General features: G+C 39.3%; 2 protein-coding genes across 4 annotated transcripts in view; both read right to left on the bottom strand.

Annotated features, from left to right (window-relative positions):
* The window catches only part of slc8a2a (solute carrier family 8 member 2a), a 33,782-nt gene extending 14,508 nt beyond the window's left edge, over positions 1 to 19,274 (bottom strand). For 2 of the 3 annotated variants that reach the window (XM_086012452.1, XM_086012454.1), the window contains exons 1-2: positions 19,132 to 19,274; positions 16,091 to 16,163 (exon numbers count right to left, since the gene is read on the bottom strand). The gene's annotated coding sequence lies outside the window, so the exon portion shown is untranslated. Of the gene's footprint in view, positions 1 to 3,528; positions 3,614 to 16,090; positions 16,164 to 19,131 lie in introns of those variants that run through there. The other variant, XM_086012453.1, reaches the window with a different exon arrangement.
* Positions 19,275 to 20,806: 1,532 nt separating this feature from the next.
* Positions 20,807 to 24,717, bottom strand: nccrp1 (P1, F-box associated domain containing). Its single transcript, XM_086012455.1, has 6 exons — positions 24,471 to 24,717; positions 23,474 to 23,542; positions 23,299 to 23,395; positions 23,017 to 23,112; positions 21,247 to 21,385; positions 20,807 to 21,156 (listed from the first exon to the last, which is right to left on the bottom strand). The coding sequence occupies exons 1-6, from the start codon at positions 24,610 to 24,612 to the stop codon at positions 21,010 to 21,012; spliced, it is 690 nt and encodes a 229-aa protein (XP_085868581.1). The 5' UTR covers positions 24,613 to 24,717; the 3' UTR covers positions 20,807 to 21,009.
* Between the last annotated feature and the right edge of the window lie 736 nt (positions 24,718 to 25,453).

Genomic DNA, 25,453 nt, shown 5'->3' with positions numbered 1-25,453 from the left:
ACAACCTAAGATGGAAGGCGTGCATTTTGAAGCACACGCACTACGGTGCAACCGAGAGACCACACGTCGCAAGCCTATCAACAGCTTCTTCAGCAGAGGTGCAAGAAAATTCCACCACAAACGACTTGTAGTATTCCCTGAAGTCATGAAGGAAGTGCATTGCATTTGTTTACACTTGCAGTAGTCATGATGCTTAGGAACTACGTTTGCTAAGTTTGTCTCCTTCGAGTATACGTAGCACAAAGATGGCAGCGAAACATGGTAGCCTCCGGTAGGGGAGGCGCGCCCTATGTAATATAATTAGAGATTACTTCACCTACGATTATATAAAACTAATTACGGTGATGTGAGAGCATATTTTTTGCATATTGTTGAAATTAATAGTTGTTTTTTTTAAATGAATGATCATTGAAAAATCTAAACATTGTACATATTGTCACTTTAAAGGTAACGACCAATCAAGGCTCAGCTTCAGAAAAAAGGTGTGCCGTGATTGGTCGCTACCTGAGGGCTGAGCAACTGTTATGTCATTTTCAGTTGACAGAAGTGACAAAATGGCCGTCCCCTAAGATAGATAAAAACGGGTGGAATTTACTGCTTAACTCATGTTCCACAAATACAATATCAATCAAAATGACATGTTTAGACTAGTGAAGGCGCACAAAACATATTATTGCAAATAATTTTTTGGGGGCGTGACTTCCTGTTTAAAGCATTATGTCTAGAAAATAGAAACTGTAGAAAAATAAATAAATGAGGTCCAAATCCTTAAAACCTAAACAGAAAAACACAAGGCTACAGTGGGCTGATGAAAAGCAGTCAGTGATGATATGGGTCTGCAGGTTAGGTAAAGGTACAAGGGAAATGACAGTCAGTACAAATTCAATTAATGCACAAGTTTACATCCATCGATTGAAAGGATGTTTGGTGATGACGTGATGATGATTGATGACAAGAGAGCAAAAATTGTAAAAACCTTACTTAAAAAAATACATACTGTAATGTCAATTTCATGGCCTGCAAATCAACATCTCAATCCAGTCGAAAAATTGTGGCGGAAATGAAAGAAAATGGTCGATAACAAAGTTCCAACCTGTAAAGCTGAGCTGGTAACAGCAATCAGGAAGAAATCAAGAAAATTGAGACAGATTGATTAAACACTGTTTGTCACTGGTTAAGGCCATGCCTCAGAGGCCACAATCTGTAAGAAAATCCAGAGGTGGTGGAGTAAAGTACTAGTGATGTAGTGTTTTTTTTTTTCTTTGGTTTGTTATTCATGATTCCATAATCGCTTTTCCTAAGAAATGAGCGTACATACCTGTACTTGCTCTAAAAAAAAATCCGGAATTTTTTCCAGGGGTTGTACTGATAATACACAATCATTTTAATTACTTTTTTTTTTTACCATAGCCACAAACTGGTCTGAAAAATATTTATGACAAATAATGTATCTTTGTTCATCTATCTATACCAGCGATTTACAGTGACAGGCACAAAGGCTTGGGATTAGTTAAAAGTAAACTGATCTGTCTGAGTCATCTTGACTACCTATCAACCTGTGAGAAACTAAAACCAGAATGTTAAGCCATGCAGCTCTTGTGTTTGTCTTTCTTTGGCAATGATCACTGATATCAGGTAGGAGTGACAAAGGTCAATTAACATGCAACAATGCAATCTTTTTTTTATATTTTTTATATGGAGCTTCATACCGGTGTCTCCGTAACATCGTTTTTAAAGATAAGTTCAATAACCAATTTAATATTATGTGTAAAATGATGAAAACGTCATGATCAGTTGCTGTCCACATCATTACAACTGACGTTGGCCCTAACTACACTCTCCTTCACACGTGGTAAACAGCCTGAGTGTGTGCGGACCTTGTGTGTGCTAGCATAATTTATTTATGGGCATTATAAGTATTGAAGCTGCTGACTGAAAAATAGTTTTCAATTCAAGTTGATCATTATGCATTATCAAGAAAACAATTAATGCATATATTTCCAAGTTAGGAAAACGTTATGGATTTCAAAGCACAGCTGTTGCTTAAAAAGTAAAGCAGGCAGTTAATTCTCAGTGGAGACTGTTCGGACTGTTCCTCCAACCTCCCACTGGTGACGCTACACAGCATTGTCATTGTGACTTGAAACAGATACTTGGGTGCTGCATCTTTGATGTAGCCTGAGCTCTGCCTGATCATTATACAGTTGTGATTCAGAAACACAGCCCGCAGAGCTGCTGCATCACATTTCACTTTCCAAGCACTGCTATGGTTACCACGACCTCAGACTAAGGACCACCTTACACCAGGAGTTGTTATATACAAATGCTCTAAACAACACACAGGCCAAAAAAGTAGCAAGGTTATCTTTCTTTATAAAAGATTTGGTCTTACACTCACACAGCTGAAGGCAAAGCCTTGCATTTCTTTACAGAAAATGATTAGAATTGTGCATAGCTATTGATGGTAGCCAATCAAAAAGCCACTGCTGCAAGAGCTGGATGCATAATTGATTGATGCATTCATCACCATAGCAGGGCATTTTTTTCATGTCAAGCAATAACAACTCTGTAAACATCATTAAAGAAACAAGGCTTGACATCAGGCGGCACGGTGCTCGACTGGTTAGCACGTCCGCCTCACAGTTCAGAGGTCGTGGGTTCGATCCCGGCTCCGGCCTCCCTGTGTGGAGTTTGCATGTTCTCCCCGTGCCTGCGTGGGTTTTCTCCGGGCACTCCGGTTTCCTCCCACATTCCAAAAACATGCATGGTAAGTTGATTGGACTGTCTAAATTGCCCCTAGGTGTGATTGTGAGTGCGGATGTTTGTCTCTGTGTGCCCTGCGATTGGCTGGCAACCAGCTCAGGGTGTCCCCCGCCTACTGCCCAAAGACAGCTGGGATAGGCTCCAGCACGCCCCGCGACCCTTGTGAGGAGAAGCGGTACAGATAATGGATGGATGGATGGGCTTGACATCAACTTTTTGGCTAACCAATAACTGTGGCCAGTTGTCTGCCAGAGTGAATAGCCATTCAGTATTTTCACTATAGGCACAGTTTTGCTGTTGGATAATAGGGGACCAACTTCTGCATTCAGTAAAACAGGTTGAAGCACTTCCTTCCGGTTCTGCTGTGTCACTTACAATAGTTAAGAAATGTTAGCTATAGATGGTGAGGCTAGTGTGAGCGCCAACATCACCAGTCACTGATGAACTCCGCTTTTGGCCGGTTGGCGGCTGTTAATGTCAAGCCCTGTTAGGAAGAAAAGCCTGGTAGATCAACTGGTATAACATTTAACAGAACAAAAGTAAATAAATACAATTTAGTCTCTGTAAGTGATACACTGAATAAATAAGTGTATTGGAAAAGTATTGCTGATCTTGTGTGCACCTATGATTTTTTTTTCTACTGTGGCTGCAAAACAGAATATAAAACCCAGAAAAATTACAAAAGAGTAGAGATTTTCACGGAATGCTGGTTATATGCTGGCTGGTTGTGGTTGTGTGGTGCTGTCTGGGGACAGCTCATATTACCTTACTTCCTCTGACTTGGCCATTATCTGTCAGCACTAACGATTAGTGATTGCCTCGTATCATCTTACACTGATACAAGTACCAGCCAAAAAAGTTCGTAACTTTAATACAGTTGGCCTTTACCCTAATTGTAATGATAACAGCAAAATACATAGCTGTATTTGCTTAACATCACTGGTTTATATGAATGCCGTATGTACCTCCGGACAGCAGAGGGCGCTCGCAAAAGAGGAGCAGATTGACGGCGGAGCTAAGACGTGTTTTTTGAAAGTGTTCCTGTCTGTACATGTGATGAAGCCAAGTGTGATAAAGTACCTTCCTCCTCAAAGTAAAGGTTTGGTCATTGAGAACCCACGACGAAAACATTATATGGTGTCAGAAGATGGTATTGAGGTGAAGTAAGGGACGCAGATATTGACGACGAGGACAAGTCACCGAAGTGAGCTAACATTAGCCACCCAGCTAACGATATTGACGCATCAGCTCATCAGAGAACGTTGTGTTGCTAACTCGCCGTGAGAGAAAGAGGACTAGCGATGACAACATGGACGGCTTACACCCACCACCTGCCCTTCAGCTTACTAGGAATGTGCCTGAAAATTGGAAGAGATTTAAGCAACGCTTTGCTTTGTATATATCGGCAATGAGACTTGACGAAGCATGTGACAAGAAGCAAGCGGCAGTGTTTTTGCACGTTGAGGGTGAGGACGCACTTGAAGTTTATAATACATTCATGTTTGCTGATGATGACGAAATGAAGTTGGATAAGATATTGGAGAATTTTGAAGCTTACTGCATACCTAAGAGAAATTTGATGTTCAGAAGACAGGAGAAACAATCGACCAGTATGGAACAGAGCTACGGAACAGAAGTAAGACACGTGAATTTGGAGGATTGACGGAATCGTTAATAAAAGACAGACTTGTGTGCCGGATTCCTGATAATGGTCTAAGAGAGAGGCTACTGAGAGAGGAAAATCTAGACCTGGAAAAAGCATTGAAAATATGCAGAGCGGCTGAGACTGTAAAAGTGCAAGCAAAAGAGCTGGTTGGTGATAGTTGCAAGGTAGATGCTGTGAACAAGAGCTCACACAGAGTCAATTAAAAGAATAATGCCTTTGAGATTAAACAGAAATCAAAGTCATCCTTCAACAAAGATAGGAAAGAAAAACTTGTGGTCGTTGTGGCACGCAGCATCCTCCTAAAAAGTGTCCGGCTTATGGCAAAACATGCAACAACTGTAACAAAAGTAACCATTATGCTCGATGCTGCAGAAAGAATACCCCAAAACAAAGCAAAGTGGATGAAGATGACACTGAGGAATTCTATGTGGATATAGTGACAGCAAAACAAAAGTGTGATAAAGTACCTTCTCCTCAAAGTAAAGGTTTGATCATTGAGAACCCATGACGAAAACATTACACTCATGTGTTGTTGGAAGTTAACATACAGTGTGAGAATTGCTGCACTAGTTTGCGATACAAGATTGCTACACAGTGGTACCTCTACTTACTAAATTAATTGGTTCTGGAAGAAATATTGTAAGTAGAGACGCGTTTGCCACGTAAATGCCCTAATCCGTTCCAAGTCCCCCATTATTCGGACATAAATGTTTTACAAAGAATAAAAATGCACCAAAACATGTAACAAATACATGTTACAATTAGATGATTGCACAATAAATGAGAGTTGTGCATAATGTAAAAAAAAACAAAGAATAGAGTAAAAATAAAAATGATGGTCGTTTACCTTTTAATTGCTGTCCTCATCACTTTTGGACCTCTTTGGTTCATTTTCTCTCTCAGAAGTGGTTTTTGCCTGCCGTTTTGTAAAGAACTGATTTAATAACATGGCGATTGTCGATACATTACGGTCATATTCTTTGGCGAGATCAACCAAACACATCCCTTTTTCATACTTCTCTATTATCTCTTGCTTTGTTTGTATGGACAAAAAAAGATTTTCTCCTTTTTTTCTTTTCCTCGTTTGTAATTCACGTCAAACTATCAGAACACCTCATGGCCCGAGGGGCGAATGAGGACGCTGCATAGACATATCTATCACATATATATCTATCTACACACATAGACACATACGGTAGAGGTCCCTCTTAGCCAATGGGATGCCAGGAAGATGCCAAGTAATAGCGAATGGCAGAGCAGCTATGAGAATGTTGCGTTCAAACGTCGAAACTCTGGAGCTGCGAGTAGCAGCCCATACAGTATTTTTACCTTTCGTATCCTGAAATTTCTTTCGTAAGAAGAGGCAATATCTTCCTGTTGAGGCGTTTCGTAACTTGAAATTTTCGTATGAAGAGACGTTCGTAAGTAGAGGTACCACTGTGTGTGTGTGTGTGTGTGTGTGTGTGTGTGTGTGTGTGTGTGTGTGTGTGTATATATATATATATATATATATATATATATATATATATATATATATATATATATATATATATATAAACACACACACATATGAAAAGTGAATAGTTACATTTAATTTACCCTGGCTACCTAATCAGTAAGCAGGCTAGCAAGCATTTGGTAGACAGCATGTTTTTGCTTCTGAACAACAACAAAAAATTTAGGGATTTCATTTTTCTTGTCTTTTTTTGTTATAATATTTTGTATATTTGTGTGCAAGAACACTTTGTTTAGTATTGGAACAATTGCTCTAGGGCCTCTCTCAAAATGTTCCTGTCGTCAAAGGATGTTGTTTTCCTTGGTCTAACTGTTCAATGTCTGTTCATACTACACTGTTCGTGAAATTCCTTCTTCACTGCATTTTAAATGGTTGTACCAGTATTTGCACTGTAGTGCATTGTGTGGGATGGAACGCAGCCAACTCCCGGCTCCCCTCATTCCGTTTAAAATCAGCGCAGAGAGAGCCGCGTGGGTTACACGGCATGTAGATGCAAGAGATCTGCACGTGCAAAGTACATTTAAAAGGAATGGCAAAATCTCTACTTGTGGATGATTTAAAGTGTGGACGGGCACTTAGAAATCGCATTTGACCACCAATCGCACGTTCGTGTGTTGCTCACATGAAAATGGGTGGGTTTATCTTAAGGCTGCACACAAGTGGGATCGATTATCTCGGCAAAGACGAAGTGCTCACTATCATAGATTTAGACTGGTTGTGAACAATATTTGAGAGAAATTATGATATTGTGTATGTGGAAAAGGTTTTATCTCATTCAAAACTGGGAGCAAAAACAAAAGTGTTGCATTTATATTTTTGTTGAGTATGAATATTGCATTTCCTCTATAAATACTTTCCCCATAACAACATGATGTATTATTGAATTTTAGAAATACAATATGAAACACATATACTGCAAAAGAATAACATCCTTTCAAGTTTCACACAAATCTTGTCAGAAAGTCAGTCTTTCTGGTTACAGACAAAGTAAGGGAACAGATCCAGCCCTTTAATAAATAACCTGGGCTTTGGCTAGATGTTATAGACCTGTCAAAGAAGAAGTTGAATCAGAGAGTAAGGTGATCCACCAAGCTGCACATACACAAGACAGGCACACCGAATGGGCCAAACCACTAATCGGGCGATAGGAGTCAATGTACTGAAGGATATAGGGGACTTCATATTAAACAATAAGTTAGTAAGATGTTATCCAAGTGATTATTGTGTTGCATATGGATAATCATGGTTTTATGTGAATCAGTATGTTAGTGATACATGGATCAGATAGTAATTGTGTTACACATTTTTGGTAATGGCATTACACATTTATGGTCATCATACACAGTTAGCTAAATATCTTTGATAGCTGAGAAGGAAAACTCTTTGTGTCTTGTGTAAGATCACAGACACGCAAACACATGTACACCCACACACGCACACACCAACAGGCTATCATTGTTATGCACACTTTTATCTGTACACGCATATACACACAAGCTTGTGGAGGGAATGTGGCCTCGAGTTTTTTCACGGGGCTGAGTCCTTGGGACTCTCGAGCCACCAGCCAAGGGAAGGACTCGAGATGCCAAGATGACCTGAGACTTGGAGTGATAAGCCACGGAGGGAGAAGATTCGAGTCTACCGACATTTTTTGAGTAGATTCCTCTGTTAGGGCAATATGGTATATATGTGAGGGCTGCATTTTAGGTGGCGTGCTCTTCTGACTGTGCCCGTCACTGGTGCGAGTCCCCGCGAGGTTACGGAAAGCAGCCCAGCTTGACTTTTGTCAAATTCCTGAACTTCAGAAACTGAAAGAAAGAGACGGAAAATTCAACTAACTTGTTATTTATATTTCAATGCCTTCTTGAAAGATAAAACCAACACGCAGTGAGTTGTTTTTGTGATTTGATAATTGGGCTTGCGCCGTTACCACTGCTTCAATACCCGCGGCGAGGTTTCCGTTTCCCGTGGCCGCGGCCGATGCTTCTGGGTCCTAATAGGAGATGCATTTAGTGCTGAGGCTTTCCTGCCGCGGTGAGGCTTCCATGTATGGTGAGTCTTTCCTTTCAATTATCGCTCAGCGAGGGTGGGGGGGTGAGCGCGAGTGAAAGTTGGTCGAACTTTGTCGACAGAAACGCAAATGGAAGCCTGTTTAAAATGCTACGCAGTCCGGGCTATAGGCGATTACTATTTAGTCCCGCTGAACAAAAACACTGACGGCGAAAGGGTACCTCAGCTGCAGGTGGAATGCTACAAACGGACCGGGGAATTTTAGTATAAAGCCCAGCTCTGTTTTTGGTTGTGTATTACTTAGTTTTATTTAAAGTTGAATTTCAGGGATTCAAGGAATTTTCCATCCATCGACCCATTATCGATACCGCTTATCCTCACAAGGGTTGCGGGGCATGCTGGAGCCTATCCCAGCTGTCTTCGGGCAGTAGGCGGGGGACACCCTGAATTGGTTGCCAGCCAATCGCAGGGCACACAAAGATAAACATCCACACTCACAATCACACCTAGGGGCAATTTAGAGAGTCCAATCAACTCACCATGCATGTTTTTGGAATGTGGGAGGAAACCGGAGTACCCGGAGAAAACCCACGCAGGCACGGGGAGAACATGCAAACTCCACACAGGGAGGCCGGAGCCGGGATCGAACCCACGACCTCTGAACTGTGAGGCGGACGTGCTAACCAGTCGAGCACCGTGCCGCCTCAAGGAATTTTCCTTTCCTCAAAATTCAAGGATACAAAGATCCAAGGACTTGTTTTCCTCATACCAAGACACATTTCCCAGATGACATGGCACAAAATACAATCCCTGAGATCCCAGTTTAGCCCAGTAAATACCAAGATTTGTGAAAATAACATAAGATATATATGATAAAGAGATAAGGGTAATGCTTATTCAAGATTTGATTATGTGCAAAGTTGCAAGGCATCAAAGGTGTGGATGAAGCAGAATGAAAATGCAAAAGGTTTGAATTTCACATGATATTTACAAGGTCATATTGTACTTGACAAAAAGTATAGAGTGTTCAAAGAATAAAGTGTTCAACGTGCAGGGATGTATCAAGCTATGATGATAGTTCTGAGTAGTTGAGTGTTAGTAGTACAATAAATGTTTTGAAATCAATGAAAAATCATTTTCATTTTTAATAATTTCAATCTCAATCAAAATAAACGTGATTACTATTTTTTTCGATAATCGCCCAGCCCTACTTTGTTGTGAGGTACTTATGACTGAGGGAGGAAAATCACACTTCCTAAACGTTTCACAAAGGTTTTTGAAGGTATATTTAGTATTTAGATTTCCAAATAGTAGAAAGTAAAGTAAAACATTTTTTTATGGGGGGGGGGGGGGGGGGGGGGGAATATCAAACACCCAGAAGGTTGCAGCGGCTACACTACCGGTGTCTAAGGTTAACTCCATGTAAACTGACATTAACAAGGAGGCTCGCCTCCTGCTGTGATCCTAGCACAACGCACATAGTTTACCAATATTTGTTAACGAGTTATCTAGTTGTATCCATCACATGACAGAATTTTCCATGAAGCACAATCACTGCAAATGTTTAGCAAGTTTGAAGTTTCCCACACAAGCCTTTTGTTGTGTTAGTCAATGGATACATGACTGAACATGAGAACGTGGTCTGCCCGGAGGGCACATCAGATTACAACAGCAACTATATGTACGACCCACTGTTTTTTTTTTTTGGCAATCATGTTATTACAACAATCCTTAAAACACAAAAAAGTGTAACTATAATAATGTATGACACAAAAAACTGTATATGCAGTATGTTTTTATGACACACACATAGTCTATGTAAATTCAGTTAGAATAACTTGAGAAGAACTGAAGTGTCATACTGTATGCTTGTCAAAGTGATCAAATTTACTCCATACTTGAGTGAAAATCCCTTCGATTGACATTAGGAGTTGGCTTTCTGTCTGCTGCGTTACGTCTGTCCCTCGGTGTATTAATTACCCTCGGAGTATAAATTACCACTGTCCGTGTTTTTTAAGAAGGAAAAAGCAACGTAACCCATGCATTGTGTGTCCACTACGTCAAAACTGCTATCAATTTGGACAGCAATACAAGCCCGGTTAATCACAAGGCTTAGTTTACAGCATGGCAGCCACATTGCCGCACTGTACAATTCATCATGTTCAGTGATATACAGTACAGTACTTTTTTGCTGAATTAATTGAGCTCCATTTAGACTACTTCCCTATGCACATCCCAACAGTGAATTAACATGATAGCTCTCATTAGAAAGGGATAATACATCCATTATTTGTATGTCCTCAGTGCCGCAATTAAGCACCTTAAGCAACCTAAGCAGCAGCAAAGCAGGCCGTCCAGTTGAAATAAAATGTGGAGACTTACTTCATGTTATACAGTAAACTCTATATAAATAAGTTTCCAGCGGAGTGTTAATGATGACCTTATATTATAAGAATATGGGACTTTTCCAGCTGCTAGCATTCCAGTAGATAACAGATGTATATAAAACATTAGGTTAGGTAGTTCCACAACCTTCACAGGTTAACCCCAAGTAAACATCCATTTTTTTTCACCCATCGCTAATGTCCCCCACTCTAATGGAAACTTTAAAGACTCCTCGCCCTCAAGATGTCTTCATGTGTATCTCAGACATGCTAACTCCAGAGGACAGGAGGCAGATAGAATGAGAGAGGCTTAATGAGGCCGGACATGAGGTGGACAGAAAGGGCTTTTTGACAAGCTACTGACAGCCAGGAGACAGCAGCTCCGAAGGTTTCTATTACATGAGATAGTCTGTCTGGGCATTGGCAACCCTGTCACCTTAGAAGTTACCAATTCTCTCCACTTTAGGTGGAGCACACTGCTGTTTAAAAAGATCAAACAAACATTCAGCATGAGCATTTGGCTAAATTCTTTTGATTGACTTGGGGGAAATTAATGATGATTTCATTGGTAAAGTTTTTTTTATTTTATTTTTTTTATGTTGCCGGTAGTAATAAAAAAAAAAAAACATCCAAATCAACAGCAACGCTGGTTGTACATAGCTCTCCTTTTTGCCTCAATTTCTTTGAGATGCTCTTCACATCAAATACACACGAAGTGACAGAGTGACAGGATTATTAAAGATAAATCAAAGAGTAATCATTTATTATGCCCATCTCTAGACAACATACAGACATATAGTATATTTAGATACAGGATGATGTGTACCCAAAATTTGACAAACTTTCGAGACAGACTCCAATATATAATCACTTACCTTTAGGTGGACAATTTTTTAGATTCACGGTTGTGAATACTTATTACCCAGTCTAAGGTAACATATTTCCTACCTAGAGAAACATAAAAGTCAATCAGTTTGTGCACTAGTGCCCTTTTATTATTCACTGTGGTTATCGGAATCGCAGGCAACAGAATAGTTTAGAACAACTAAATATTAACAAAAGGTGCAGAGGCAGTCAGCAGACCTTAACATGCAATAGATTAGTGAAGACAATGAAAACAAAACACACCAGCACAGCACAGACTACCTTTATATTGTTACTGACATAGTTCATTCCGTCCACTTTTTAAACACTCTTTTCTGAAAGCCCAGCTCACATGCACTAAGTGAAATTCAATCTTAAGCAAAACTATGTTTGCCTGCTCTGGTGCAATGCTAATTTCAGCACGTTTCGCAATGACGGCTGCCACAAACGATTATTTTGCTAGTCGACTAATCACCAACAGTAGTCTCGATTAGTCGACTAATCAGAACAACTGTAAATCGCGGCATATCGCACCATCAAACAGCTGCTCTTATATAACTTAAGAGCTTGAATTCTTTAAGGTTTGTACAAATTAATAATAAAGACAATTAAGATGGTAGTACATTCATCTTTTATTAAACTGTGAAGCTTGTGCCAGCATTCCTGACATGTTTATAATGATGGAGCAACTTACTATAAAATTGTAGGCGATACTGAGGGCTTAAAATTTTTAGCTGTAAATGTTTAGTGCATTTTAAAATGGAACCAAAAACTATAGACTATGCAGACTTGGACTAAAACTATGAAACTATCTATGAATACAAAAAGAAATGTAAACATAATTCACTCTACTTGGACACCAAACATTTTCTTCATGTAGAAGGTAGTTATATGAAACAAATATACATTTAAAGATTAGGAGGAATCTATGTTTTAGCACTGTAAATTAGTATATAATGTATGTACAAGGTTGGTTGTGTTGCCGTTGAGTGCTCGTGGCAACGATGTCATGTTGTGTTACTTTGAGTGCTGCTGTGTCTGAGTTCATAAATGCAACCCATGCGGTTGCATTTAACAAGGTGATAAATCACTAGTGTCGTTTGTAGACAAGAGAAGTCACACAGAGAGCTGACAACTACGTAGCTGCGTTCACTCGTCATTTTACCCTGCACGTGCCAATAAATAAACGTGTAATTTATGTATTGTTTACCACTAGATAAATTCACTCAAACAGAGGAATCCCTCATTCTATATTCATGCTTTTACGTATATGCCATTCCACAAATTGGCATAAAATGCACTATACAATTACATGAAAATACATTTTTTTAAAGCGTCCTGCACGTTCATATGTATTGCGCTTGATGTTAATATTCTATTAATATAAATGTCACAGTTATAGTTCATGTATTTGCTGATTTTATGCTGAAAATCCTTGAAGACTTTCAGTAAAAAAAATACCTAAAATAAAACATGTCTGAGATTGACCAATATACATCAATGTGTATTATCAAATTTGGAGATAAAGAAAATATAAAAATATAAGACTCGTCGACTATTAGATTAATGGGACCCTTGGACGGGCTGAACATTGGCACTTACAGTATATAATAGGTATTAGGGATGTCACAATATTGGCAATATCATGATATCGTGAAAATTGCCACAATATATCATCGTCGTCATGTCACGATATAATAGCAGCAAATCTGTTTAAAAGCCCAAGTTGTTTTCCATTTGTGCAGTTCCAACACCCTCTGGTGGTTAGTTTATTAGTGCAGTTTAATTTGATGCATGACTGGCCAAGCCTATTTCTTTGCGAATGCTGTAATTATGTACAAAAACAGAATATTGTGATGTTTTTTTTTGTTTTTTTTTTTAATATGAGCGCTTTATATATATATATATATATATATATATATATATATATATATATATATATATATATATATATATATCTCCATCCATTATCTGTACCGCTTATCCTCACAAGGGTCGCGGGGCGTGCTGGAGCCTATCCCAGCTGTCTTTGGGCAGTAGGCGGGGGACACCCTGGACTGGTTGCCAGCCAATCGCAGGGCACACAGAGACAAACATCCGCACTCACAATCACACCTAGGGGCAATTTAGAGAGTCCAATCAACTTACCATGCATGTTTTTGGAATGTGGGAGGAAACCGGAGTACCCGGAGAAAACCCACGCAGGCACGGGGAGAACATGCAAACTCCACACAGGGAGGCCGGAGCCGGGATCGAACCCACGACCTCTGAACTGTGAGGCGGACGTACTAACCAGTCGACCACCGTGCAGCCATATATATATATATATATATATATATATATATATATATATATATATATATATATATTAGGGGTGTAATGGTACGTTAAATCACACTTCAGTTCGGTTAGATTTTTTGGAAACTTCGGTTCGGTATATATATATATATATATATATATATATATATATATATATATATATATTTTTTTTTTTTTTTTTTAATATTTTTATTTTGAAAATATGTCAAGTAAACTGTACTTTTTTTGAAAAAATAAATAAAAGCGAACCATTGGGGTAATATTCTAAGACATTACACCAGAATAAAAAATACACCAACAATAAAGATCTCTTGATTTTGTAAACTATTAAGTCACTGAAATCTTTAAACATTCAGCAGCAACAGCCTATGACGCATCTAAGTAAGCAACAAAACTCCAGCAAGGAGGCTGACTCTACACCCGAGTGTGGTCGCATCCCATTCCCATCCCAATTGTGTTTGCGTATCTTGGTGACTTAGTAAAGAAAACAGACAAGCCATGACTGAAACTGCACGTAAGATGCTCATTTCCTCATTCTCTTTTTAGTCAGACATGGAAAGGCTAATCATTTTGTAATGTGTTCAGAAGTTGAGGTTGGCGTAAGCAGAGATGTCCAAATACATTTTGGGGCCGGTTAATGCATGATATTTTGTTAATATTAGCGACATATTTACAATGAGTTTGAATGGACAAATTGTGATCGGTCCCCGGTGTGACTTCCAACAAGACATGGAGGGAGGGGATGGGGGCGTGGCAATATTCCTCATTTCTTGGAGGCAGTTCTAAACTTGTTCGTTTTGTACTGATTTCTCCAAAACAAATTGATAAAAGTTCAAATACAAGCTAATATCATTTTCCTGATTAAAAACATAGATAAACTGAGCTTGCTATTGAAAAATGGACCGTCCCAGCTGGATGATCCCTTTGATTCAATCAAAATCGTCGACATTGTCGTGACTAGTCGACTAATCTTGGCAGTCGTGCTCACCGGAACATTGGTTGTTAAAATTAAGATGTTCTTTGTTCTGAACGACAGGTTTACAAAATGACCTTATCAACAAATTTCATTACACATATTTAAAAGGGAAGTCAACCCAAAAAAATCCTTTACAATAATATGTTCTATGCAGCCCCATTAGTCTTTCAGCAAGGCATTCTGATTGATATTGTGATTGTGGAATACGGGTTAAGTAGTAAAATCCACCTGTATTTTCCATCTCAGGGAGTCGCCATTTTGTCAATGGGTGGGTTTTGCTGCTTTACTCACATTCCACAAATGCAATATTAATCAGAATGCAGTGTTTAGACTAGTGGAGGCGCATAGAACATATTATTGTCAAGAAAATTTGGGGGTTGACTTCCTCTTTAAGGATTCAAGGGTATGGTACACATTTGTGTGGCATAAATAATGAGACCAGTGCTACTTTTACAACAACTGTTGTAAAATGTTAGCGTACATGATAAAAGTAAAAGCAACCTGTAAACATCTGCCAATCGGCCAATTATTTTGGCCGATGTTTGAAGGACCATTGGCGATTTAATTGTCGGCCGATTAATCGGTCAGACCCTAAAAAATATTGTTTGATACTAACTGACTCATCTCTCAGTCATTTGATTAATCAAAGAGAAACCAGTTCATACAATCTCACTTGTAACAGTATTGGTGCATAATACAGCTGTGAAAATTAGCAAATGACATAAAAACTTGACTTAAACTACATGATCACCATAGAATATTGCATATGAGTGACTTTTAACAATTACAAAAAAATAATAATTGTAAAATCCATAAATAAGAGACAACTAAGCTATCTCATTAATGGTCAAGCACAGTCTTTCAAATGTCTTTACTAAATCATGGGGATGAAACGTTTTCAGTGGGGGAGACACCTACACCGTTTTACTGATTGATCGGGGGAGAAATGTGAGAGAAACGTGAGGTATAGTATAGCCCTTTGTCCCGTGGCACCTGAAATGGCACGCGTATCATTGCCTGTGTACAATGCTGCAGCATTGGTTTACTTGGGCTGCTACAGTGGAGGTGGGGTGAGGAGGTGGTGGTGGGGCTAGGTTGCATTTCAGGCTAAGTAGCAGCAAACTTTAGTGCTAGACTTTTTAGGTTTTAGCCTCAAATCCACTGTGCGTGTTTTGTCTCCTTTTATGTTTGGTAATTATTCAAACAATTTGCCATCATTAAATGCCAAACTGTCTGTTTTTGTTTCTTCTGTAGTGACAATCTTTATATTTAGCCATTTTAAATAGTTTTAAAGCTTTAATGAAAGACATCATGGGCAAAACTGCAGACACAATTCTGATGAGAGAAAACCAGTCACGTTGACATGGACATATGACTGTGGCCAGCGCAATCCTCCATTTTCTATTGCCTGCTATCTGCAAAGTGACTCAGGATTTTAAGAGGCTTTATTAACAATTTCAAGTTCACATCAGCAGAAAATGTCAGGGAATCGTTCTATTGGTGTACAAACCCCAATTCCAATGAAGTTGGGATATTTTGTAAAACATAAAAAGAAACAGAATAAAATTGATTTGCAAAGCTGAGCTACTTACTGTCTCAAACATGAGATGTAGTTGTACCAGGATGGATGATGTACACTCTCACCAGCCACAACATTAGGTAAACCTGCACAGTCATGTGAGATCAAATACGACAGCATTACAGTACTGTGTGTTCAGACGTAAAGAGGATCATGCAGTTTTGATTGACACTGGCAAAAAAGTATTACAATACAGAATGTTTATTATTTGCACTTTAATTTCATACTGCTCTCAAGTAGCTGAATAAGGTGAGCAGAGCAAAAATCCCTCAGTGTGATGTACTGTATATTTTAAGACCTATGGGTGTCCACCCAGGGCAGCATGGTGGACTTTTGGTTAGTTGATCTGCCTTGTAGGTGCGAGGTTTGGGTTTCAAATCTCAGCTCCTGCCTTTGTGTGGAGATTTTCTCTACGTACTTTGTATTTCTCACATATTCCAAACCAGGACTCCAGACTAATGACTAACTTTAAATTTTAGGGGCGCCAAACGAAAATGTAGGGACGCACACTGCGAATTGACTTGCAAAGTAAATATTTACAAAATACAATGTTTTCCATTCACATTTGATTGGTGCTTGGCCGTTGTGTCGGCATTTTAATTAGGACACCCTTGGCACACTTGTTAGTTGATTTCAGTTAAGGCCATAGAGTTACACATAGTCACATGGGCTAGGCAGAGTCGCCCCCTTATGGATAGGTGTCCAAGAGTATAAGAGTAGGAATCCTAGGGGAGGGGGATAGACCTTCTCCTGCAATCTTGCAGAGAAGGTTCCACAGCTGTGTCTCGATCTTTCTGGCATCTACTAAATGGTTCAACTGAGGATATGAATTCTTCTGGTAGTTACTATCAGCATAGTGAGCATTAAAGATAAAAAGAACCGAGCAAAGGTTACCCCAGAACCTTTCAGAGTTCGCCTATAATCTTTCAATTGGTGCCGTGACCTTGTGGTCTTGTGCTTACTTATTCTTTTTTTTTTCCGTCAATAAAACACATTATATTCATGCCACTCACCGAACGAATGAAGCTGTTTCGTCCTCGCTTTAAAAGTGTGGTGTCATACTTACTCCAGCTTTCGCCATGTTTTGTTTGTCACTAAACATGTATTCCGGTGGGTTGCACGCCAAACAGCGTGCATACAAGCACTTCCTGTCTGCAAAGCCCACGATTCCAATGCGGTTGAGCATGCGCAGTGTGTCCTGTGCGTTCGGAATATTCCGATTACATGCACTACTGCATTATAAATGCACGCATATTCGGGTTGGAAAGGGAGTAACACAGGCAAGATATTCAGAATTTTAAAAACCCGAATCAGGGCTTATTATTATTATATCGGGTTATTGCGCGCGTTTACATGGCTTTTAAAAAATGAATACTGCCAACATTTGGGTTTCAAAAGGTTTATTGGCTGCATGTAAATGCAGTCTGTTTGTTTCTCTCCAAACCATCCTTCCCCAACCCCAGTTGGTCTCTTTTCCCAAACTCCTCACCCCCCATTTCACTGTGTCTCTCTGTTCCCTTTGGCTAATAAGCATGGCCGGTTGTTTGGTCTACAAATTTTTGTTTTCTTTTCTTCTTGCCCACGTTTGGTTTCTCATTGTTAAGTTTATTCTATTGGCATGAATAAAGGTCAATAAAGGAGTTTATTTTCCCCACAGGCAATCAATATGGAGCCTTGAGTGACATCATTCTGCAGATCCTTTGCAAGATTAATGTGTGATCTGTTAAGGACTATTTCGTGACATAAGCACTGGTCTCTTATATATCTCCTGATAAGACATGTTCAATTTTAAGTATTCATCAGTTCTATAGATAGATATGCATGTATGTCTGAGCAGGGATACGTTCGTCTAAAACATAAACTCAAAGTATCAAGAGCATTTCTAGTTTTTATTCAGTTTTACTTTTTCCTCTCTCTCTCTCTCTCTCTCGCTCTCTCTCTCTCTCTCTCTCTCTCTCTCTCTCTCTCTCCTGATGTGTGTGAACGAGCAAGTTTGGACACTATACATTTTTGGTGGGCATAACGGTTACGAGGAAGATAAACAGTGGCTTAATCAAAATTTGACGCCCTTTTTGTGAATCTTAAGTGTGCAATAAATGAGTTGCTTCGGTCTTCGACAGATGATAAAGAGCAATCGCAGAAGCGGATGTGAGAATAAAAAAAATAAATGTACTGAAATGATCATGCTGCAAGCAGGACCTATGATGACAAAAAGCAGCAGTGTCTACTCTTTACTTTGAGTGCCGTACATTTTGGGTAAGGGCATTCTCAGATGCAAAAATAATAAATGAATGAACATCTGCTTGAATTTTAACATCTTTGTTAGTTTTGGAGTTACTGAGATGCTTATTTTAGAAATAAATATGTCGTTCTTGTGTTTCCATTTAGAAATATATGCTGTATTTGTTTTGGATTCATTAGGAGATGTCAGCTTTTGTTTTATTCAACGATTTTAATTTATATCAAAATATAAATAACTCTTATTAGTTTGTATATTAGTTGACGTTTTGAATGAAAATGTCATTTTCTTTTGAATTTCACAGTCATATTGAATGTGGCCTGACTGCCCCCATTTGACTCATTGAAAAAAAAAAAAACCATTTATGCTTTGCCCTGCTCTAAATGTCCACAGATGTGAATCTGAACATGAATGATTGTCTTAATATGCCCTGCAAATGACTGACGACTACTTCAGGGTGAACCCTACCTCTTGCCCAGTCAGCTGGGATACGCTCCAGTTCACCCGCACTAAAGAGGGCAAATGTTAAAGAAAATTGGTACCATGAATTGTTTAATAGCATTATATCCAACCCTTAACAATGCACTCTTTGAAAGGCAGCATTTTTGTACCTAAAGTCGTGGTCTGGCAAAAATAACATTTTAACAGTGAGACAATTAAAGCACTGATAAACCTGGAAAATAATTACTACTAGGAATATTTGGGCATCTGATGCTGTTGGTCAATGTGCGCATAGCTATTGTTATTTTCCAAAATGTTTCTTGCTTAACCACCATACATCATGTCACCAGATCAGACAAAGTTATGTCTCTTACCTTGTAGTTTATGGCACGGCTCCGGATAAAGGTGACATTGCTTCTCGAGGTATACCGGCTCACGGCGAGTTTCTCTATCCTCGGCTCGACAGACAGCGAAAGTCGCCGAGGAAACTTCCCCGTGAACTCTACATTGGTGATGCTTGGAGCCCAAGCAGCAGGTTACGTGACGCGCTCAGTCTCCTCCCACTTGTCCTCCCAACTCGAATCCACGGAGCACCCCCCCCCGCCCCCCACCCCGCCCCACAACTAACTAAATAACTAACTAACTAAATAAATAAATAAATAGCGATGAACAAGCTTCATGAGTTGTTCATCGTGTATGATTTCTAGTCAGCTGTATAGTGGAGGCGTTAGTATTTCCTGCTGAAACATCTTTTTGGACCACTACACAGAATATGTCAAGGAAGGGAAATAAATATGAACAGCCCCGTTCAAAAATAAAAATTTGGTCAACTCTCAACCACTGTGCCTCTGCACTTTGTCGTGTGAGATCCGATAATGGCTTTTAATTTAATTGGTGAATAAACTATTTAAGATCTTCGTGTGCGTCTAAATTCCGGTGTGAATAAATTGAGATTAGAGCCTCATTATTTCATTCACGTTTCTAACGTTTTTGTTTGATGTTGTGCCAAAGCCCATTCTGATTAATACTGCGTTTGTGGAAGCACCATCCGACCAATCACTGCTCACCTGTTTTCTAAAACTGAGCCATGATCGGTTGTTACCTGAGCAACTGTGTTTTATCAATTTTGTTGTAGTTTCACAGCCATATGTAGGAAGCCACTACCAGAGCTGCATGATCATTTTACTAAAAATTCCCGGTCCTTTTATAGCCTTCTGCCTGCAGCCGGGGTACCCTTCCGCCGTCCGTCTAACCACCTTTTTGTCCAGCCAAGCCAAATAGTAATCCTACAGGCCAGTCCGCCTATTATTTCAAACGGGCTTCCGTTAGAAATCCAACCTCCACTAGCATACTCCCCCTCCTTTTACGACCCGGGAGCGGCCCAGGGGAAAGCCTCACGATTACATAGATGGGAAAAATGGGCTTCCAACTATGCGTAGTCTGTCTATTTTAATTGAAGGTTCCCTTCAATCGTTTATTGCCTACAACTGGGCGTCCGTCAGAGGCGGATAGACGACCGGTCCGTCACAGAGGTGGAATACCCAGCTCTGGCCACTACAACATGGCTCATGCAGGGTGGCCTGCCAAAAAGGCAACATTTACAGTTTGTAGCTTTAACAACTATTACATGCACCAAAGTTAAGGCACCTCTGAAATGATTTATTTCTCACAAAACTTTGTAAAGTCATGGTGCCACATAGGCCAAAAAAAAAGATCTTTAGTAGAGATTAACGGTGCTGTTTTGCATTGCAAGCATTGACTTGAATTCCACAGCAAATAATGCATAAATGTTGTAGACAACATGTATCGATATGCAAGAGGTGGATATTTCTTATGTTCAGTATATGTATGGTTTTATGGTATCGGGTATTCTAATAAGTGCCATTTTAGTTAATACAATCAAACACTTAAATCAGGGTTATAGCAAAGACTGTGACGCATTGTACACCCGAGTGGTACAACATACTACCAGAGAAACACAATCCATTTTTTTAATATGGGTATATTGACTGAAAGCAATGACATACAAAAGAAATCTGAAGCAACGTGTTACAGTTTTGAAACTAAAGTCAGTACATTTTATTCATTTTGTATACACTTTCATTTCAATTCCAAGAAGCGTACCAGGACCGCAATTGTCTTGTCCCAGAGTACTGTATCCATTCATCAGCATTGAAAATGAAGAATTCACAATCCCCAATCTGAGGGTGTGAGTAGACTACATTCCAGCAGTCCTTCTAGAAACGGTGTGTTTATGAGCTTGTTTTGATTGGTTTGACAGTGACTGAGCTGCCAGTAAACATTGTGGGGAAAAAGGAATTCAGGAATTGGTTCTTCAGCGTGTGCAAGAAGTGAATGTACCTCACTCCCGGTCCATAGCCAGAGAACACGTGTGACACCTACAGGTCAACAGAGAGAAATGCAATGAAAATCAGATAGTATAGAAGTGAAAAAAAGAACAGCAGATTAGGTTGGCAAGAGGAACCGACCTCCTTCCATGTGTGGGAATAAGTGCTCAGGTCCTCAACGGGGTTGGCGGAGTGTTCTGAGATCACCGTGCTTTTGTCTTCACCTAATAACTTCACATGGAGTTGGTAGATTGACTGATGCAGTTGACTTTCCTCATACCTGATAAATAACATTACGTTAATGTTGAAGTTTGAATAAGGAATCTTTATTTTCATTTTAAACAGGGATACAGACTAAAAGGGAACATTGATTGAATAGTGAACAATAATAGAGAGACACTGGGACAACAATAATGTTAAGGTTTGGCTCACAATGTTGGAATGATATTCAGATATTTTTCACAGTACTACTGCAATAATTGTAATTATAATTACATTATAATTTATGTGTCAAAAAACACCTTAAAATACAAGGGAACGTGTTTTTAAATATTAACCCTTCAAAAGGGAGCTCAACCTCATATGATTGGAACCCCAGAAAAAGTGAAAAAGCACCCATTCCTGATTTCTTTTTTGGCTGCTTGCATACTTATCACACTTACATTTTTGGGCTCATCAAGCCAATTTTAATAACTGACAAAGACAACCCAAGTAAAAAAAAATTGTACAAAATTCAATTTGTGAATCTTGAAATTAACAAATTTGGCCCAATGTGAAAAAATATTTGATGCCTTCTTATTAAATCATCCGTTAACTGTGGATTATCAAAGTTTTTGGAAATTTGACTTTAATTTCATTGGTCACACACAAGACTAATCACTGTCACATTAGTTGAATCACATCATATAAATCATATGAATTATATAAATCTCAAATGTCAGAAAAAATGAAGTAGGCTAGAGGATCTACAAAAGAAACGCATCATCCCACAGTTTAATGTGAATGAAGGTGGAGATACAGAATTTTTCTACAGGCATGAATGGAACAATCCATCCTCCAAAATGATACTACCCTTCTGTTTGTCATTATCTATGAATCTTAAAGTAGCCTGCTTACTAACAAGCATATGGAAAATCAACGCTCCACATTTTTACAGGTTGGAATCATCTTAGATTTAGTGGAGGTCAGCACTTCATGAGTGACATTTTAGTAATATAGTACCAGAATAGAACAGGTAAAAAAAAAATCTAAGTGCCCAAGACACACTGCTTTATAGTCCAGGGTAATAGACTTTTGTTTTATCCATTAATACATTTCAAACTAGTTATCTTGTTACAATATACAGTACGGTATTGTACAATGCTAATATACCTGTTTTTTCTCAAAATTAAACTGGTGCCTTGAGATATGAGTCCCTGACTTATGAGTTTTTCAAGATACGTGTGACCACTTCATTATTTTTTTCTTGATTTGTCTTGAGATACAAGCAAAATTTGAGATTTGAGTGCGCTTCAGACCCCACTGCTAAATGGTGGCACAAGATCCAGCAACTGTAAATTCACAATGCTTTTCTTGCAGTGGAAAGCAATCTCAATGGGTGCCAATAATGCACCATTAAAATGGTTTGCGAACTGCTAACTCAACATCACGGGAAAAACAATGAAGGACAATACAGTAGTACAGTTGTGTTTTGTGCTCACATTTTCCGTATTTGCAGGTTGTATGAAACCAGGACTGCTCAAAAGTAATAAATTACGGCATAACAAACATACATGTTAATCGAAATCTGGAGCAACTTTTATGACATGCAGTCCCTTGCATGTGCCTAGCAACCAGACTGATAACGGATATGATCGTGTTGCACATTACCCTATATTCCATTGTGAGTGCTTGAAGTGATTATTTACCCACCAGTCTTGGATCAATATTTCTGGTTGAAAATCGTCCAGCAGCTCTTCCCATAGCCCCTCCGCCTTCAGGTCTACAGTCTGCTCCAGGGAAAACCAACTGAGAAAGAAAGAGAATATTTTATTTATTATGACTATGACGTGAGTTCAGAGGAACTATTTAATCCAATGGTTTTATGAAGTAAAAAGTAAAAGCGGTTGGCATATAATTAAATTATGCTAAATAAGAATACAGATTCAGTCTTATTATCGATTAGCATCTGCTCCACAATGAGACGTACAGTACCTGCACTCGGGCAAAGCACAGATTACAACCCCTTCTGGAATGCCACTGGTATCAAAAGGGAGAACCTCTGTGTTTGTGGTCCAGCCACTATAGTCACCTGTGAATTACATTTTAGATCATTTACGTAATACTTCTCACACGCTTGTCAAATATGCTAATCAGTCCCATTTTCTACCTTCTGGTTGAAAAATCGGAGGCCCGCGCACGGGAACAGGTTCAGGTGGGGCGATATCTTTACTCAACCCTATATGCGTTGAGGACAAAGGGACAAAGGGACAAGTGTGAAAACACCACACCTGCTTATTTAGTCCACAGCAAACATTTCAAAGCCATGCCTGTCTTACAAGGTGTGCCTCTGTAGTAATGCACATTAATCTCACATTTGCATTTTGCACATTAGTTGACTTTCAGCATAAACATCCAATATTGCATATTACTTTCTAATACTGAGGAGTGAATGGTAATAGCTTTGATTTTAATACTACATTTAGTGACTTGTCCCACCCATTTTAGATTTGTGACAAGCAACAAATCTAGAGACTTTTGTAGTTTTCTTGACGTGTTTTGGAGACTGAGGTAGTGAAAAAAAGTCCCGACAATTTATATACACCCATCCATCACTTACACTCATTACGGCCGCTGGTGTTCTGAACTTCTGCTTCCATGTCAGTGTCGCAAAATGATGCTGACTATTTTACCATCGCTGAGGTGCCGTATTTGTGGACAGAGCTCAGCTTCCCTATTCCTACGCTAGTACGCTCTTCTTTTCAGCGCAAACTACAGTAAGGAATCCAGGAATACCATTTTCTAACAGATGGATTAATCAACAATCAGTTACACAGAAATGTGTTCTTTAATACATTATTACTTTATTTTACACTGTTTAGATGTAGTTATTGCGATGATGTTGAGAATACAACATTTTCCCAGGACAAAAAATAAAGATATCAATATCTTCTCAAATTCTTAGAATGTTGTGTGGCTTGTGCTGTGCTGTGTTAACATTTTTAGATTTGGAAATACAGTGCACAATAAATTTCGTAGAGTACTCATCGCCTCTCTAGGCTGCTACGACCCAGTCTTAAAACACTATTAGTCAGTCAAGGAAGTTACAGGACAGTTACAGACTTACAGTACAGTATATTTGTGTGCAATTTGTGTTGCAATAGTACCGTGAGGAGAATGGTTCTTGAGCAGATTTCTCCCAAATGGTTTGGTTTCATACACAGACTTCCAGTCGAGGCTTTCTGGCGCTGGCAAGCCCTGCAGACACCACTCGTCCTGAAATTTCTTCTTCCACTCAGCGGCACTCATGGTTCGGCTAATTGTGCGGGTCGAATCTTTGAACGCGGAAGTTCTTGGGACATTTATTGCAGTATGAGTACACACCACACCCGCGGTGTTGCAATGGAAGCAAGGATATGCAATTTGCTGACCGGGTTCTTAAAGGCACAGTAAGCTTTTTTTTTTAAAGTCTATAGACTAGCGCTCACCTGTATGATTTTTATTGATATGGTCAACACTGTTCAATATTTTGTTTGCAATTTCTTTAAAATCAGAGATACAATTTAACTTTACTGGATGATTTTTCGCCCCCGCCGATTCCGTATCAGCCCTCGTTTTTTTCTCTAGAGCACAACTGAAGAAATCCTGATGTTAGAAAGTGGTTTTCTTATTTTATTTTGTCATCTGTGTCATCTTCCACACCGCTTATCCTGTACAGGGTCGCGAGGAGGTGCTGGAGCCTATCCCAGCTGACTATGGGCGAAAGGCAGGCTACACCCCGAACTGGTCGCCAGCCAGTCGCAGCGCACGCACAGACAGTACCGTCACTGAGCGGGAACCGATCCCACGTCGCCCGCACAAAACTCAGGCGTGTGTACCACTACACTATAAGCGACTTCTTTCATTTTATTACAATTGTATTTATTTAGTTCGTTAACAGTGATAGTACGAACCTTTTTTTTACAGGTGTATAGATTGTTAGTTTGTGGAATTAATGATAGAAATGGCATTAGTACAGTTCACGACAGCGTCTTCAGGCGCTACGCTGTCGCCATCCCCTGGTCAGTAGGAGAAATGCTGTTGGTGACAGCTTCCGGAATCTGATATGAGCCGTATTTCGATTTGTCTCGTGCTATAATCTATTTCCGTT

Source organism: Filicampus tigris, chromosome 17, assembly GCF_054856515.1.
Source record: "Filicampus tigris isolate MCC_2025a chromosome 17, RoL_Ftig_1.0, whole genome shotgun sequence".
Taxonomy (NCBI): domain Eukaryota; kingdom Metazoa; phylum Chordata; class Actinopteri; order Syngnathiformes; family Syngnathidae; genus Filicampus; species Filicampus tigris.
This window is presented reverse-complemented; position numbering and strand designations above follow the sequence as displayed.